The 16,621-nt window shown below is 37.2% G+C and overlaps 1 protein-coding gene across 1 annotated transcript; it reads left to right on the top strand.

Moving 5' to 3' along the window:
* The first annotated feature begins 383 nt into the window (after positions 1-383).
* FAM204A (family with sequence similarity 204, member A) lies at positions 384-16,141 on the top strand. Its single transcript, XM_010194672.1, has 7 exons — positions 384-632; positions 1,615-1,705; positions 2,242-2,275; positions 2,860-2,962; positions 4,734-4,823; positions 15,617-15,723; positions 16,090-16,141. The coding sequence occupies exons 1-7, from the start codon at positions 384-386 to the stop codon at positions 16,139-16,141; spliced, it is 726 nt and encodes a 241-aa protein (XP_010192974.1).
* The last annotated feature ends 480 nt before the right edge of the window (positions 16,142-16,621 follow it).

Raw genomic sequence — 16,621 nt, forward strand, 5'->3', positions numbered from 1 at the left:
GATGTGCTGCCCCGCTGCCCGGAGAGAGAGACGGAGGCTTTTGCTGCAATATCGCCCTTCAGCTGAAAGCAGCTATAAACTAATGCGAAGTGGCAAAACTTTAAAGCACAAGGAAGAAAATAAAAAGCGCAAACAGCTTCAGTCTGTGTGCTTAAATCCTCTGCTTATCTCTGAAACAGTAAGTATTCAGAGTTTTATAGCGTGCTTGTCTAAAACATCTAATGGTAGTAATTTTTCTCAAAATATATCTGATGATGTATTTTGCTATTTCTGCTTCGTTCTTCGGCAGGCTAATTATGTTTTTATCGTGGAATGGGTAAGCTAACATAACTCTGTTGTCTTTGCAGTGACTTGAAGGGGCTTGGACATGTTTAAACTGGAAGATGTGGAGCGGACTGTTACCTCCAGGGCTGAATGAAAGTGATGTTGAATTAAGTTCTGATGATGGAGATGAATTGCATAGTTCCTTTTCAAAGGAAGATGCAAAAGAAGACACTGAAAGAGTTCAGCTTCCTGAATCCCAGAATGGACCTGAAAGTGCTGCCACCAGTGAGCCCGTTGCGATATCGGTGACAGATGGAGAAAATGAATCTCAAACATGCCCTTCTGGAGTTCCTTTACATATGTGGAATGTGGGTATCATTACAGGTCTCCCAGTGTCCAGAGCATAAATGCAACATATTCAAAGTCAAATAGCTACTTTTTAAATTAAAGTAACTCGGTGTTGAATATCCAGCATGGAAATTTGAAATGAAATAAAATACAGTCAGAGTGCAGTCATTGTAATATACCTCAGATCATTTCAACTAGGGTAGACAGGCATTTAGATAGGAAATAAATGTCAGTTTGTTTGTTTAATGTAGTGGTGATTGAAGGCACAGCAGGGAGATGTCTGGATAACTATACAGTTGCCTAAAGACTTGGGTTTTTTCATAGCATATGGGCTCTGAGCTTCTTTGTAACTGCTTTCTGCATTGGTAAGGGTTTACAGCTGTGTATATCAACCCCTGTAGTGGGATGTAGCGCATCTGCCAAGTAGAGGTGTACTCTTCCCCTTTCAGCAGGGGTTAGCTGCAGGCACTCAGACTCATAGTTGCTTATAACCTCTTGATTTTCCTGTTGCATGTGAAGACTGAAAAAAACCGCAACCTAAACAACAAAGCAATCTGTGTTTTAGGCTTTTGAGACAAAGTAAGATTTGGCAAAAATATCCATCAATCCGTGTAGGTAGCCTGCTGTGCAAGTACAGTGCTGTCAGTAATACTTGGATTACGAACTGCCAGCTAGGCAGGAACGGGGCATTGAGTAGCTCAGGAGTGCACAGCCTGCATAGCTGTGTTCAGTGTCGTGTCCCATGAGAAAACTGTTTGGCTTGGATGGTCCTGGGATTTAGGAAGGGCAGAAAATCAGAGGTGATTAAAGATCAGAGCCAGTTCCAGTTTAACAGTATCAGAGTTGGATGTTCTCGATGCCTGATTTTTAATGTAATGGATACAGCAAGGTGCCATAGATAAATAAGGTATTGGGACAGCATTTCTCAGTACATCATGTAATTAAAAAAAAAACAGGGAAAAACTTTTTAAATTACTAATTTACCATTTCTTGGTCTTATAGAAATTTTTGGAGCTTCAGAAAAAAAATCGTGAAATGAAAACCCAAGAAAAGCAGGAAAACAAAAGGCGAAAAAGAAAGCGGCGCAGAAAAGGTAACTTATACAATTGGAGAATTTGTTTCTCAAAATGGAATTAGTATCAAATACATTGGAAGTGTTTTATTGTCCGAGGGGTTTTTATGGTTTTTTGGTGTTTGTTTTTTTAATGAAGAATTGGATGGCTGAGTAGATGCGTTCTAGCTATTCTCTAGGGCTTTATTTTTCAGGGTTTGTACATAATTTGTCGGATTAAGTTGTAAATTAGTACTTAAGTTCAAGCAAAACATTTGTCATTTTTTTTAAGGGAGGTAGAACTTAGTTAATACTGATTTATAAGGACTAAGTATGTTGCAGTAATTCTATAAAACATCCTTCTGTGTATTCTGGTTAAAACGTCTTCACAGGTCGTGTAAGAGGTTCCTTGTATGAAAAGTCTTAGAGCTGAGTGGTTTAAATCCACATGATCATGGGGCAAAAATCCTAGGGTGTCAATCTTCCAGAGGAAATGTGACCAATTACAGTTCTGTTAACTTCATTGGATGCTGTGGGGTATTACTGTGTAATGAGGGATTTTTTTTCTTCTCCCCTAGAAAAAGAGAAGAAGAACGATGAAGTGACTAAGAGGTATAACCAGGTCAATGTGATTGTCTGAGGTCTGTTTTTAATATCAAGCAAGACTTGTAAAAAAACTTGACTGCATACATGACCAAAGCCTTTGAACATCGTGTAAAATACCTGCAAAAGTTGTTTGCTGTCTCTTTTGGGCAGGCTCAATTTGATACCAGTGATTGCTTGATGGAGTTTATTACTTGATTTTAAAAATCAGCACAGAGGTATTAGTTACTGAAACTTGAACTTAATATTATTCCTAATGATGATTTGCATGTAATTGCATACGAGCCTCTGTTCAGCTTGCTGCTTCTCCTCTCTCTCTTCTTCCTCCATGTCATTGTTACTTTATGGTTGGGCTTGATGACCTGAAATGTCTTTTCCAACCTAAGTGATTCTACAATTCTGTAAGCTTACTTTCAAGATTGTGGAGTTACTTAGAGGGGAAGGAATAATTAATTTCACTTCCATTAAGAACTCTGAATGGGAGAAAAGAGCATGTCTGCCAAATGGAAGAATTTCTTTTAGCATTGAAAAGAATATTACAGGTTGTGGAAAGGGAACTGGTTATATTAATGACTTTTTTTGTTTGTGTTTAGTAGCCAACAGTTGGTAAATGAAGACAAATGGAAAGAACTTACCCAGTACTTTGGAATCAATGATAGATTTGAACCACCTGTGAATAGCAGAGCTCCACAAAAGGTGACTGTTGATACAAAACCAGTGTCAACTTGTACTTGGCAGTAAAAGAACTCAGTCATAGCACATATAGGAATAAAACTTGAGACTACTTGGAAGTGAGTAAATGATTAGGTCGCTTTGAGGAATGATAATTTTGTGCACTTTTTTGTCCACATTGAATTTCCTTTTAGGTATCACATGAATAGTACTTGGATTCAAGGGTTGCTGTGCTTTCTCTTAACAGTTTCCATGCTTGTTTCCTGTCTGATTTTGTTTTCTATTACCATGAAAGACAGAACACTTCATATGCAGTTTGCCTTTTATTTTCTTGTAGGTTTTTTTGGTTTTTTAATCATGTCTTAACTTTGAAGTGTGTCATGTAAATCTTTTAATTGACACCAGTGGCTATAGGAATTAGAGGGCCAAACCTATCATACAGTTTTAGTGGGTTTAGAACCCATTCTGTTCATAAATGGTACTGTATAACTAGTCACATTTGAAATAACTGGCACGGCAGAATAGACAAGTTAAACTCATTACATTGAGAGTTCCTCATAACACTGTTTTTTTCTGTAGTTTTTCTAGTAAAGGGCTCTGTAAGTTCTCTGACATCAAATGTTCAGTTAGCTTACTCTAAAAGTTTTGTATTTTTCATTTGCCTAAAGTAAGTTTCTGCCTGGAAGTCATAAAACAGTGTTTGTGTCTGTCTGAGTTCTTACTGTTGGTAGGTATTCAGTTGTCGTTAAACTGCTCAGGATAGATTTGGAATAAGGCCCAAAGTGTTAAGCAGATGCTCCCCATGTAAGTTCAGAGATTTTATCACTAGAGGAACATATGTCTTACTAATTTCAGAAGAGAAATCTAACAGAATTTGCTAACTTCCAATTATGGAGTCCTTCCCCCCCACTCCTGCCTGAGTAATTCAAGTGCAGTATTTGCACATCACTGTTTCTCAAGAATTCTGTTTGCTTTTTTGCTTTTATCTTATTAAAAAAAAGTCTATTATGAAACTGTCAGATGTTTTCTTTAGTATCACTAATATTTAAAAGCGGTGAGGCTGTAAATTTTTTTGTTGTAAAAGTGAGTTTATTGTGAAATTCTGAAGTCAGTGCCTACTGCTGTGCTAACTTTCTGTATTCCTTCAGAAGTTTCCAACTATAATTTCCAGTAAATATTTACTTTTTATAGTTACATTATTTGTAGATGTTATTGTACAAGTTACGTTACATTAATGAAAATAAGGGAATAACCTTTATCAGAGGTTAAATTCTGAAGCTCTCCTTTGTTGTTTTTTTTCATAGAGCTGCTAGAATTTTTAATTTATTAGCACAGTGGAGTGGCACGGTGCCAGAACTCAGTTTTTGGATAAAGATAAGATCTTAGAACTGTAACGATACAGTGGTAATTGCCATTCTTCATGTTACCTGACACATATATTTCACATTTTGTTTAGAAAGCTCCAGGGATGGAAGAGATAAGCCAAATCTTCAGATGAAATTTTATTGTGACAGGCATAAACTAGTCCGTGTAATTTTTTTAACCTACAGTATTATCCTGCACGTAAGGTGGAACTAATGCAATGATTTGTGCTCAGGCAGCCTTTCTGTGAATTCTTAATTATACTGTCCATTACAATACATAGACAAAGTGATTTGTGTTACATAGAAATTACAGGTTTATGCAGTGTCTTAAAATAAAGAATTTGTGAAAGAAATATTTTTAGAATAGCGATGCTCCCTTTAAACATGTTCTTTCTTTTTTTTTCTAACGATGCTTGCTTTTCTCTTCCTAGTCTGGCCTTGAACTCAGCATAGAGAAGTCTGTGGCTGAAGGTGACATTGATAAGGCTGAGGAGCTGAGTGACAGATTAGCCACTCGTGAGGTAAGTGGGCTGTTAACAAAAGCTCTGAGGAAACATTCGGGTTTGTACATCTGTACAAAAAGTGTCATAACTAAAATAGTATTGAAGATTGTTGGGGCATCTTTCCTGTTTCCTAAGCAGATTTCTGTCAGTGATTGAAGGATTTTGCTGCTGATCCAGTAATGCTTGGACAGCCATGTATAAGAATTGAAAATACAACCATGAATGATCCCAAGTAACCTTGCTTTAGAGCCTCCATGCTGGCCCCACAAGTCAGGAGCCAGTAACTAGTCATCTAGATTGAGCTTTTGATTTTTGTGCGTGATGCACACCAAGAAAACAGGAGTAGGATGTTCCCTTCCTGTCAGTTCCTTGTACCTCAGATATTTTTTTTTAATAAGCTTGGGAAGCCTGAGGAAAGGTAGAGATCTAGCAAGCTTAGAGCAAGACATGCCCAAATAAGGAGAGAGACTCAAACTTGTGCACCAGTGCTTTTTTTTCCTGTGTATTCATGTGATCAGGAGTTGATGGCTGGAAGAAAACCTGAAGAAGAATGGGAGTAGATGGATCTCAAAAATATTGCTGTAGCCTTAGAGTGATGCTTATAGAGTGAATTAATATTTTTTCCTCTCCGTGTCATTATTTTTAGTATATAAATGCATATCTAAAAAAAAATAAAAATCCAAGTGAGACATTTCAGAAAGTTGTCTTGTTAGTTGGGATATCTGAGTAATTTTATGAAGGCTATGCTGCTCTTTGCTATAAAAATGAGACCCTTTAAATTTGTATGTAGTGCTAAGTGTATGCTTAAACTGGTGAGGAGTCTACCATATACCTCTGGTATATGATACTGCAGTTAAGAAATAGTTAAAGTGGTGGTGCATGTATAGTAGGAGGTAGCAGCTGAACTACACAATTGAAATCCATGAAAGCTGTTGTGCCCACTACTATTTGTGTATGGAGGAGAAAATGCAAAGGAAGAAAATGAGGGTAAAAAGATAGCCAGAATAGTTTTGAAGCCATGTAAGAAAAAAGTAACTAAGCACTATTTGAGTTGAGTGGAGAAGCTATAATTTTTTAGTCATCTGATTTATGTAATTTAAACAATAAATATTCTAGATTTGTTAGAAATTAATCATATAAGGTTTGCATAGTCTTCACAGAGGTAATGGGGATTTTCTGTCCACTGTATATACTAGCAAAGTGCAAAGGTATTAGGAAAAGAGGGAAAGACAAATTCCAAGTTCTTCTCATTCTTATACAAACATTTAAAATGTTTTGTAAATACAGTGTTTCAAGCTAAGCTGTAATGTAAAATTGCAGATTTGAATTTGTTTAATGTAATATAATAAAATATTGTGATGACTTTAAAAACAGATATGGCTTTTGAACTGGGAAATACAGCTCTTTAGGCTAAGTGAGGTTAGGTAAAACTGTCCCTCAGTGCATGATCTTACACAGTCACTGAATCCCAACATTCGGTCACTCAGGGCAGTTTCTAATGATGACTCTTACCTGCCTTGTCACCAGTGATCACAAAACCTCAGTCTGCAAAGATCACAGCTATGGACAGTGATAGGAGTGTGACCCGATGTTCCCTTTAACTCTAACCAGCTTCTCCCCGCAGTACTGTTCTGTTATCTTTCATGTGTACAACAGGAAAAACACTTGCTGTTCTCCTTCACAAATGTCATTATCCCATCCACTCTGAAGTGGTTAGAGTATCATAATCAATAAAACATACTGAGGTTCTAGTGCAAATTGTTTGACTAAAAACAAATTAGTGTCAGAAGTTTTCAGGCTTTGTAATATTTATGATAAACTGTTATCTGATTTTGGTAGCCATGGGGTTGTACAATACTGAGCGCATCCCAGGTGCTACAGCAATGTATTACTATTTGTGGAACATTAGCTCCAAATTGTTGACTTTCAAATATTAGCATGTTGTAATTCTGAAAACAAAATGCTTGAAACATTATTAGTATTCACAGCCTTGACTTGGTTTTGGTTAAGTGGGTTTATCTGAATAAATAGTATGTTGAAAGAAGGAAAACTCAAATGACTCTGGCTTGATCTCTCGAGGAGTTCTGTCGAGGCAGAATCCGTGTGAATTCACTGGGGTTCTTTACTGGTGTAAAGATGTGCTGTATAACCCACTGCAAGAATGATTTTTCTTTGGTTTTAAGAAGGTATATAGTTTTTAAAATGGATCACTTAAAATGAGGAAATAATTCTAACGGACTAATTCTCATTCAGTGAAGAGCTATAGAAAATAATTTTGTTTATGGAAGAGGCTGATCGAAAAATCATTGTTTTGTATACAAGTACAGTTAATAAAATACTGCTTTCATCCTGATTCAATCTCTACTTTCCTTCTTTTTGGAATTTAAATAAATGTCCCTTTTAAAACTCATGTTACATCATACCTCTTGGAAGTGAGCTCATTTTCAAAGTATGTGGCTATTTCTATCCCTGTAACTTCCAAACGCACCACCACGCTGTGAGCAGGTTGGGCATGGAGCTATACTGTGACTCTGTTGAAGTGACACCACTTCGGAAGTGAAGTAAGTGGGTGAATTACTGTTCTTTTATCTCTGCTTCATCTTCCCCTGTTCAGTTTTCATTTTTCTTGAGCAGTGTTGCAGGGCTGGGAGCAGGGAGAGTATGAGAAACAGCTGCCTCCTGTTTGGGGTACAGCCCCCCTCGCAGCCGTGTGAGAAATGTTCAGTGGGTAGGTGTTCTTTTTGAAATCAGGTGTATGGGGTTTTAATCGGCACCATTTTCTTTTGCGAGAAGCGGTGACTGGAACCTGCTGATAAAGCTTTTGCTTTGAGGCACAGATCCCAGAGTTCTTAAAGCCGTTTCCTGCCTTAATAAGTGAAACTAATTTTTGATGTATAACATTTATAAGCCTGTGAAACAGATAGGGCAGCCTCAGTATTTAGAAAAATGAAGCCAAAAATAAACAGATGATGAGAATAGGCAGTAAAAACCTGTCCTGAAAAGCAAAGGAATGCCAAAATGATGCTGTCAATATGTTATCATTATGACATAGTGAGAAAAGGTTTTTAGAAATCAGATTCTTTTAAAATGGGTGATGATTTAGGCAGTATACATAATCTAGCAGCTGTGAGTGGATCACTGAAATTTACATCCTAAAAGCCGAAATGATGCCGCTTCAAGGGTTTGGGTCTTCTGGTTTCCATATGGTACTTGTTGCAGGTTCTTTAGGGAGAATGTTATTGTACTGCTGTAGATGAAGCTTTGGGCATTATGTGATTTGTTGCTTGCTTCTGCTTTGAATACGCACAAATTTTGTTTCTTACTCTAGTAGCATTAAAGGTTCTGGACTGCGAGTTAGAAGTTAGGACTTGGATACCCTCTGCATGAGGCTCTGTATTCACCAGTGACTGCATGTGTAGATTCATATGTAGCTTTTGACGCTATCTAAATATGTGTTACCCCTCTTTTTATTGGCAGTTACATTTCTATTAAAAAATTAATTGTACTTACATGATGGTGATACTCGGTTACTTACCCCTTTCCTGTTGTTGTCCTTGTTTGTGGACTAGAAAAGTGATTGCAGTTGGTTTGGGAGCCTATCACGGTAGCATATCTCATCCTTGGCCATCCCTACAGCATGTCCTCATGTGTGGGGTGCTCTGCTTCACAGAGTTCAAGTGATCCTGAAAGCCTCGATTGCGTTATTTTATATAGGAGTGAAATTCTTCCTTAAAGAATATGGGTATGTGTGCCTTCTGTTGTACAGACTCGTTCAGGCCATCAGTAACTCTGCTTCTGGAACCTGGTGTAGCTTGAGCACCTCAGTGCTGTGGTGCAGTTACAGTACGTGAGATCAGCAGTCCTCTGATAAATTTGTGTTGAGCATCAGCATAGTGCAGGTGGGTCATACTGCTTAACCTTAATTCACTGAGGATTTTTAAACATGCTGTTAGACTGGATTATTTCTTCAATACCTACAACATAGTATTAAATACCTAGCGAGCGGTTAGTTCCTGGTATAGTAGGCTCAGGTAAGGTTTATTACTGTCATTCAGTTGCTGTCTTTGTTAGAACATTCCAGGTGCTGTCAGCATTGGGAGAGCCCTTCACGTTATAGTTCTGCTTTTCAAATGCAGGACAGCACACCTAAAGCTGTTGTTTGAACACTGCGTTTAGCAATGTCTTGTTTCACTTGAGAGTTGCTAACAGAAGTGTTAAGATTAAATGTGTGAGTTACCCCCAAAATTCTGAACCTTCTAGTCTGAAACATGTTGAGAGAATGAAGTTTGTGGGTGCCTGGCTGGGCTGAGACAAAATGGTTTTCTTGGTGCTGCTGTAGGGTAGGGTAGTTGAGATTCAGTGGTAGCAGGTACTTGGAAATGTAGCTGGGAACAGGCGCTTGGGATTATGCTAGCTTTTCTAATGCTTGTGAAACACCTTTTTGGAATAATATCTTGAAATGCACTTTAATTGTTCCTGCTGTGTGTGTGTGAATCTGGCTAGTTTGGGGGGTTTTGGGGTTTTATTTTAAGAATAAATGTTGATAAATTAGAGCTCTGTGGCTGTGTGTAGTTGGAGGTTTTTATCCTTTTGGCTGAGGATGGTGTGTGAGGTATCTGGCAATTTCACTTTGCTGTAAATCAGTTTAAATGTGGAGTGATACTTGTTACAGTACTTTTCCTATTTAAACCAAATAATTTTAAAAGACCAACACCCTTAATATATAAACCTGAAAGTATTTTCCAAGCTTCCCCCCCATCTCCCACCCAGAGAAAGAAATTTTCGTGGTGCTTTTGTGCTCAAATCACTGTGCAGTGTCTCAAGAAGCAGAATGCAGATTTCTCATGGCTCTGATATTCTGAGAACTAATCTGCCTAAACCTCAAACTTTGCATTATGCTGGTGGTTTTTGTGCTGACTGCCTGGTAGGTAGGTGCCACGTTGTCTAAGAGTGAATTAGCCCGAGGACTGTAACTTGAGCACGATAAAATAATCTTGACCATATTAGACTTACCTGTCAAAAGGAACTTTTAAAATATCAGTGTGCTAAATTACCGGAGTAGTTGTCGGTCTCCAAAACAGCGCAGGCTTTTTGACAGCACTAAGTGCTAAGCTTAGTGGCTTCTGGCATTTTGGTGAAACACTTTGAAAAAGCTGCAATTTATAGGGGAAACTGTGGTGTTGTAATCAGGCTTAAATGAAAGATCTACATTGTAATGGTCTAAATTAGTTGGCTGTTCCCTGGGATGTCACACTCATGTTACAGCAACGTCAGTTCTGCTGTTGTCTTCAAAATTTGTTACATCAGTTTCAGTCACCTTGTAATGATCACACTGCTATCTGTTGCTGTAAGCAACTTCTCGTATGGTTTAGAATGGGAAGTACATGAGGAAGGTTGTGTGTCGTAGCCATCGAGAGCTGTTCTGGAAGCTGTTTTCCATTCAAAAACCTGCGTAGGGCATGATTGGTTGTGAGGTTCCTCACACATTACAGTTTTGGATGGACAGGTTGCAGTGCTTGATGCTCTTCCATTGGTAAAATAGAGAGTTTCTCCATTCTGTTCCACATCCACAATTTTTCAGGTATTTAAAAGCACTATGATTGATGCAGTTTTATATGCAGCGTAACCAAGCACCAATAAACTTGGAAGTCTTGCCCGTTGAAGGACCCAGGGAAGAAAAAAAGAAGAGTTTATTTTTTTATCTCTGAAGGATTTTCTTCGTAACACTTAGCCGAGGTGCTTCCAAATCTCTCTCTTCATTGGCGTTGTTTCCTTTTAACCTTTGGAACATGGCAGGGTTATCACCTAGAATTACATTCTTCTGCTCCCTTAATTATGTATATCTTTGCCTTAACAAACCTTAAAAAAAGATTTCAGATGTTACAAGTCTAATTAAAGAGACAGACAAAGCACAGTTTATACTGTAGATTTTTTCTGCAGTTCAATTAATCAGCATGTTTTCTCTTTTAATTAAAACCATTTTAGTAAATTAAAGCCCACAGCAAAACACATATATAATTTGTTTGTAATTAGCTCTTAATTGGTGGTAGTTGAAGCTTAGCACCCTTGGTTTCTTTCTTCATGATTGCCATTTTATTAGCAGCCAGTCATTAATTAATCTTTTTTTCTAATTAGCTTATAAAACTGTTGATGGCACATTATTGTAAATGTGATTTTAAGTTCAAAGCTTGTTAATAAGCTTTCTTACTTAGAAGAACAGAGATAAAGAAATTGCTGAAAACAGTACTACAGTTCTTTTTTTAAAACTGCCTTTCTTATAAGGGGGCTGTGTAAAGCATCTAACAGCTTATGGTTAATTTTTTAATGCTGTGTTTTCTCATGAATGGAGGAAGTTACTTGCATTTAAATGTTTAATTCTAGCAAAGAGCTTAATATTAGAAGAGTTTTCTGTCCTTGCTCCATTACTGTGTCATCCAAATACAATTTGATGCTGTAATACACAGCATAAAAATACTACAAAGGTATTACAAAGTATTTTACAGTGGAAGTTGAGCACATCATTGAAAGGGGACAATTTTCACTGCAAAATCCACTCGGTATTCTTGTTTGCTTTATATATTTTATATACGTCAGCAATGGATAACATTCCATAACATAAAAGGAGAAAATCATTGCTAAAGGCAAGCCTGAAATAACCAGATTCATATTTGATGAGGAACGGTAACACTGCATTAAAAGGCTGTTTGGCTTCTCTGCTGTGATCACAGGATATTTCAGGACCTGTTTGAATAGAGATGTTTTGTTGGAGCTTCTGTAGGTTTCGGATTTTGTATATAATACCTAAATATTTCTGGAGCAGCTCTTGAATCTGTTGTCTCATCACCGGTATCATTCAGCGTTTCCTTGTAACACAGAGCGCTGTCTTAATGAGAAGTCTTTGCTTTATGCCATTTCGTGTTAAATGTCCTGATTTTTCAAGGAAGTTTTCTGGAAGTTACAGTAGATTCTGTGGCGACTTAATACAAATGTTTACTCTTCTGCCTGAACTTTGCATACTATTTCAACTTCAGCCGTGGCTTTGCTTGTTTTAGAAGTGTTTTATGATGCTGTGCAAGAAACACTAGAAAGGGATAGCTGACAAGGAAAAAATTAAAAATTGGATAAAAAGTAAATGAATAATGTCATATTACTAAAAAGATGAGAGGCTAATTTGTGCCGACTTTTTGCTAATTTTGTTCAAGCCTCAAAATGAGGAGCTGTCACCCGTTCTGTGTAGCACTGATGACAGTGCCAATGATCCATGAAATAAGCTGCCGCTGGCTTTGTTCTGATAAGAATGAACAAATCTGCACAATGTACGGCTCCCAGAATCTCATTTTCATACTTGCATGCAGGCTAAAAGAAATAAGCTGTTTGCAGGCTTGATTAATCAGACATTTGAGGGTTTTTTGTCTCTTTGATCTCTTTCGTCTCCTAGGTAACTTGCTTGACATTAATGTTGAGCTTGAGTAAAGACAATCAGGAATTGTAGACCAAACTGATATAAAAATTAAAGACCTTAACACTTTAAGTACTCCAGTAATGGTTCCGCTTTACTTCAGAAAACATCTGTTTTCATTTAATTAAAGAACAAAAGAGAATGGCATCAATATTTTTCGTAGAGACCTGTTATTCCGTAAAAAGTTAAAGTATGATAATTGGTATTTTTAAAGAAATGCCTTGAAACTGTTCAAAAAGAAGCCAAGCTTCAGAGATTTGTTCCGAGGTAACTATTTCACATGAGCAGAAAATTCATGAAAAATAACGGAGAAGGAGTTTTCATTTATGCTGCATTAATCATCTAGAGCAAGATATTTGATGTGATTATTGGTCAACTTCAGAATGGAAAGGTCTTTGCCCTGTAGAAACTAAGTTGTTTTTCAAGTTTGTCTTAAAAATATATATATTGTGTTACAAGGATGAACCATTACATCAGCTTTACTACCCAATATGATTTACACACTTTAAACCTGTAAAATTGAAAGGAATTTGAAAAAAAAAAATGTCGCAGTGCGTTTGCTTGAGGTTATGCAGACGCTTTTACAAATCTTCCAAGTGGCTGTAAAGATGAATGCCTCAAGGGTCTAGCCAGGGCCCTGCTTTTCCAACCAGCTAAAGCCCTTATCTTAAATCCAAGCAAAGTACCATTAATCTTTTTGAAAGACCTTTTATGGCTTTTAATATATCCCAAATTAGAACATTTTACACCCTTGGTTCCTGAAATATGGTGATAAAAAGCCTTTAGAGCTTAATTTTCCTTACTGCGTGCTCTGACCAATTTGCAGTTCTTTGTGATAATGTTTAGACACCTTAATTAAAATGCAGCAAAATATTGGATGTTCTATATGGAAAATGCTGATACTTTGACTACACAAGAAATTGTTGTATATATTTTTATTCATGCTTTCTTACTTCTTTTAAGATTGTATTTTATTGAGTTATCTGATGACCTGATTTTTTTTTTAAATGTAAAACCCATTGACCAAGCTTTCATGGATTTCTTTGCGGCGAGGGGGGGAAGTGAAGATGTGAGTCTGGGTGTGGGTGGGAGCAGAAGACATTTAATCGGACTAAAATGTTTGTGTGTGTTTCTGTGCAACATATTTGTTTTCACGTCTTGAAAATTTGACTCTTCGTAGCCTAGAAATAACATTAATGCTGCAAAATGTTTCCCTGTTTACTCCCACAGACACTACAGAGGATATTATTATCCTGTTTTTCCTGTACTTTCCAAAGATGGAAGAACTCAAATGTCTTCCAAGAAATACAGATCAAAAGATTTTTCTGCAGCAGTTACGCAGAGCTACTTGTGTATATTTGGATATGTCTAAGTGTTCAATAGGCCACTGGAATATATTTTTGGAGGAGAAGCTGTTACTCATCACATAACAGAAGTTAATTTTTTAGTATGCTGAGGTAAAATACAGTTCAGAATTAAAATCATGGTTCTGCTGATTGACTTCAGCCATCAGATTGCTCTGTTTTTTGAGTTAATAATTAGTCCTGTTTCAATGAGCAAGTAAACATTTTTTTATATCTATTTTAGGTGAGTTTTCTTAAGCTTTTTTATACTGCAGATACGTTAATATAAATTGCTGCCCTTAATATTAAGTGACAATGCAAATAGGAGAATGTTACGTTCCGTTCTTTGAGATTTGGCAGTTCAGATGTTGGCACTGAATTACTGATTGTATAAAATGGGAGGGGGGGAAATGATGTAGCTAATAATGTAAAAGTTTTGAAATGTCTTGTCACGTGAACTGTTTTGTGCCAGCAGATGATTCCATAGGTACGTGTTTAGACCTTGCAACACATGAAAAACTTGTTTAGCATTATTTGTTTTGCACATTGTCCTTTTCAAATATTATGCTTATCTCTTAACTGGTTGTGCTGAGAGCCTCAAACAAAGCTTTCATGCGTGCAGACTCTCCAAGCCTTCTGCAGAAAGGTTCCTCTCTCGGTTCTTGAACCCCGAAAGGACCATAGGGTAGAACAGCTGGTAGTGATGCTGTTTGGCTTTGCTTTGTTAACAAAATGATCAGAGTGTCAGCAAACCTACAGGGCAGGTGTTAGATGGGAGAAGATGTCAGTGCAGCTACACCTGGAGATGCGTTCTTGAGTTCTCTCCTACTTTATGTGGATAAAACACCTCTTGGAGTAAACAAGGATTGCCTGTCTACATGCTGCAGCTTATTGAAGTGTATTACCATGACTAAAGGAACTTTGACCAAAGTGTTAAGGAGCGTTCTTTCACTTGGGTCTCACGTGCCTCTCTTGTTTGATGCTCCTGTGACACTTTGGGGAAATCTAGAATATTTAGTCAGAAACATGTTAGATAACTGCAGTAGCTTTCAGACTGGATAGGAGTAAAACCTTGTTTGTCCACATCAGTTTGTTGCAGTTTTGACTTAAATGAATTGCTTGTTTGTCTTGGGAGAAAAATGGTAACTTTTGTGACCAAATTTTTCCACAATTCATAATTTAGTTGCAAATAATGTCATGTCATGACAGCAATCCCAAAGTGTAACTACAGTGAACAAGTTACGAACGCTGATTTAAAAAAATAATCCGGTCATGGTTCACAGTACCTTCTTCCGTCTTTTTTGCTTTATTCTCCCCTCCCCTTTCACATACTCTAAGGTGAACTTAATTCTCACAATGTGAATAAGTTTATGAAAGTAAAGTAGTATTCACCTACAGCCTTTTATGACCTTATTTGAAAAGCATGTGTGTTATCACACTAATAATCTAAAAGCTGGTAATGTGAAGACTAAATGCCAGATGGACTCTAAGGACACTGCTTCATTTACTTCCTGGTCAGACTGGTTAAAACATGACTACTGGTACTACTGGAAAATGTGTGGGAGTAGCAGTTCTTCCTGTATAAAATTCTTTTGGGGTGATTTTTGTGTTGGTAAGACCTGATGCTGTTGTGTTAGCACAGCTCAGGTCATAGACTGGTCTTAATAATGGAGACTGCCTGTGTGTATGTATCTGTGTCTATATATTTATTTTAAAAACAAGCAAAGAAAAAGATCTAGTGGGCTATTGCCCTTTGCTTTTATTTGTGAAAAAGGAGGATTGGGTGAACAGGATTGTTTGCCCCAGGATCCCACTCTTTTGTGGGATTTCTCTCGAGACATTCTTGCTCATCTGATCTAATAGTACAGCATCGGCTTAATATTTGAAAGATATTTTAACTCTTACTGACTGTTGAGAAACAGTATCAGACCAAGTAATTTGCGAGGCTTAAATTTCATATGAGCCATTTGCATCTATTCAGTTTTCCTTTGTTCCTTTTTATGTCTTAGCTTGGTGTGAAAATTGCCAAAGCTGCTGCTTGCCGCAACTTTGTGAAAGCCAAGCAAGAAGCAGAGGCTGCCCAAGAAGCTCGAAAGAAAAAGAAGCTTGCTTGGGGGTAAGTCATTTGAGTATGGAATTAAACATTTGTGGTTTCGTTGGCAGTGAGTGTGTACAATACAATCACAGTTAAATGTTTTTCTTAGCTGAAATAAGCTTGTGCTAATCTTATTTGTTTAGTTTAACCTTGTTGGGTTTGGGGTTTTTTTATTTCTTTCTTTTATTTTTTGTGGGTTTTTTTAGTAGTGTTTCAGGCCGAGGCCTTAGCAGAATTAATGTATTGGTTATATGGCTACATTTGCCTTCATGTCTTTATTACAGTATTAAAAATAAGTTTTTGTTTTTGTTATTTAGAGTAGTATGGTTGAATAACTGAAACACATATGCTCATGATTCCTAATGTGGTTTTTTTTTCTTTTTTCAGATTTGAAGCCAAGAAAAGATGGGAAACAAAAAGCAACATGGGATACATGTAATCCATCCTGTTTTCCCTGGGAGTCAAATACCTGTTTTACTTGGAAGAATCTTTGTGGGCAACTTCGAAACACAAAAAAAATCCCAAAACAAAACCCAACTCATCAAATTCCTTGTGTTTCTCTTAAAGCTCTTAGACTGCAGCAGCTTGTTTTGGCTCTCCTACAGTGTAGCTAAAACGCTATCTAAACATCAATACTGTGTTCAATACAGTATTTTTCTCCAAACTGAAAATCTAAGATAAAGCGTTGTCGAATGCATTTGGAGTCTGGTGGAGAACTCTCTGAAGCTGGAATAAAATACTTGGTCCAAACGTGTTCTGTGCTTCACTGCCGTTATAGTGTGTGGGTATAAGGACTGAGTTTTCCTGGTAAGGTTATGCAGACTTAATGCAATAAGTACTACTTTTCTGGTTGCTTGCACATTGGGGTGGTGGGGGGCACTAAATAGAGAAAAACAAAATGGCCCTGCCTATTTAAAAC

Source organism: Mesitornis unicolor, unplaced genomic scaffold (genome assembly GCF_000695765.1).
Source record: "Mesitornis unicolor isolate BGI_N332 unplaced genomic scaffold, ASM69576v1 scaffold1721, whole genome shotgun sequence".
Taxonomy (NCBI): Eukaryota; Metazoa; Chordata; class Aves; order Mesitornithiformes; family Mesitornithidae; genus Mesitornis; species Mesitornis unicolor.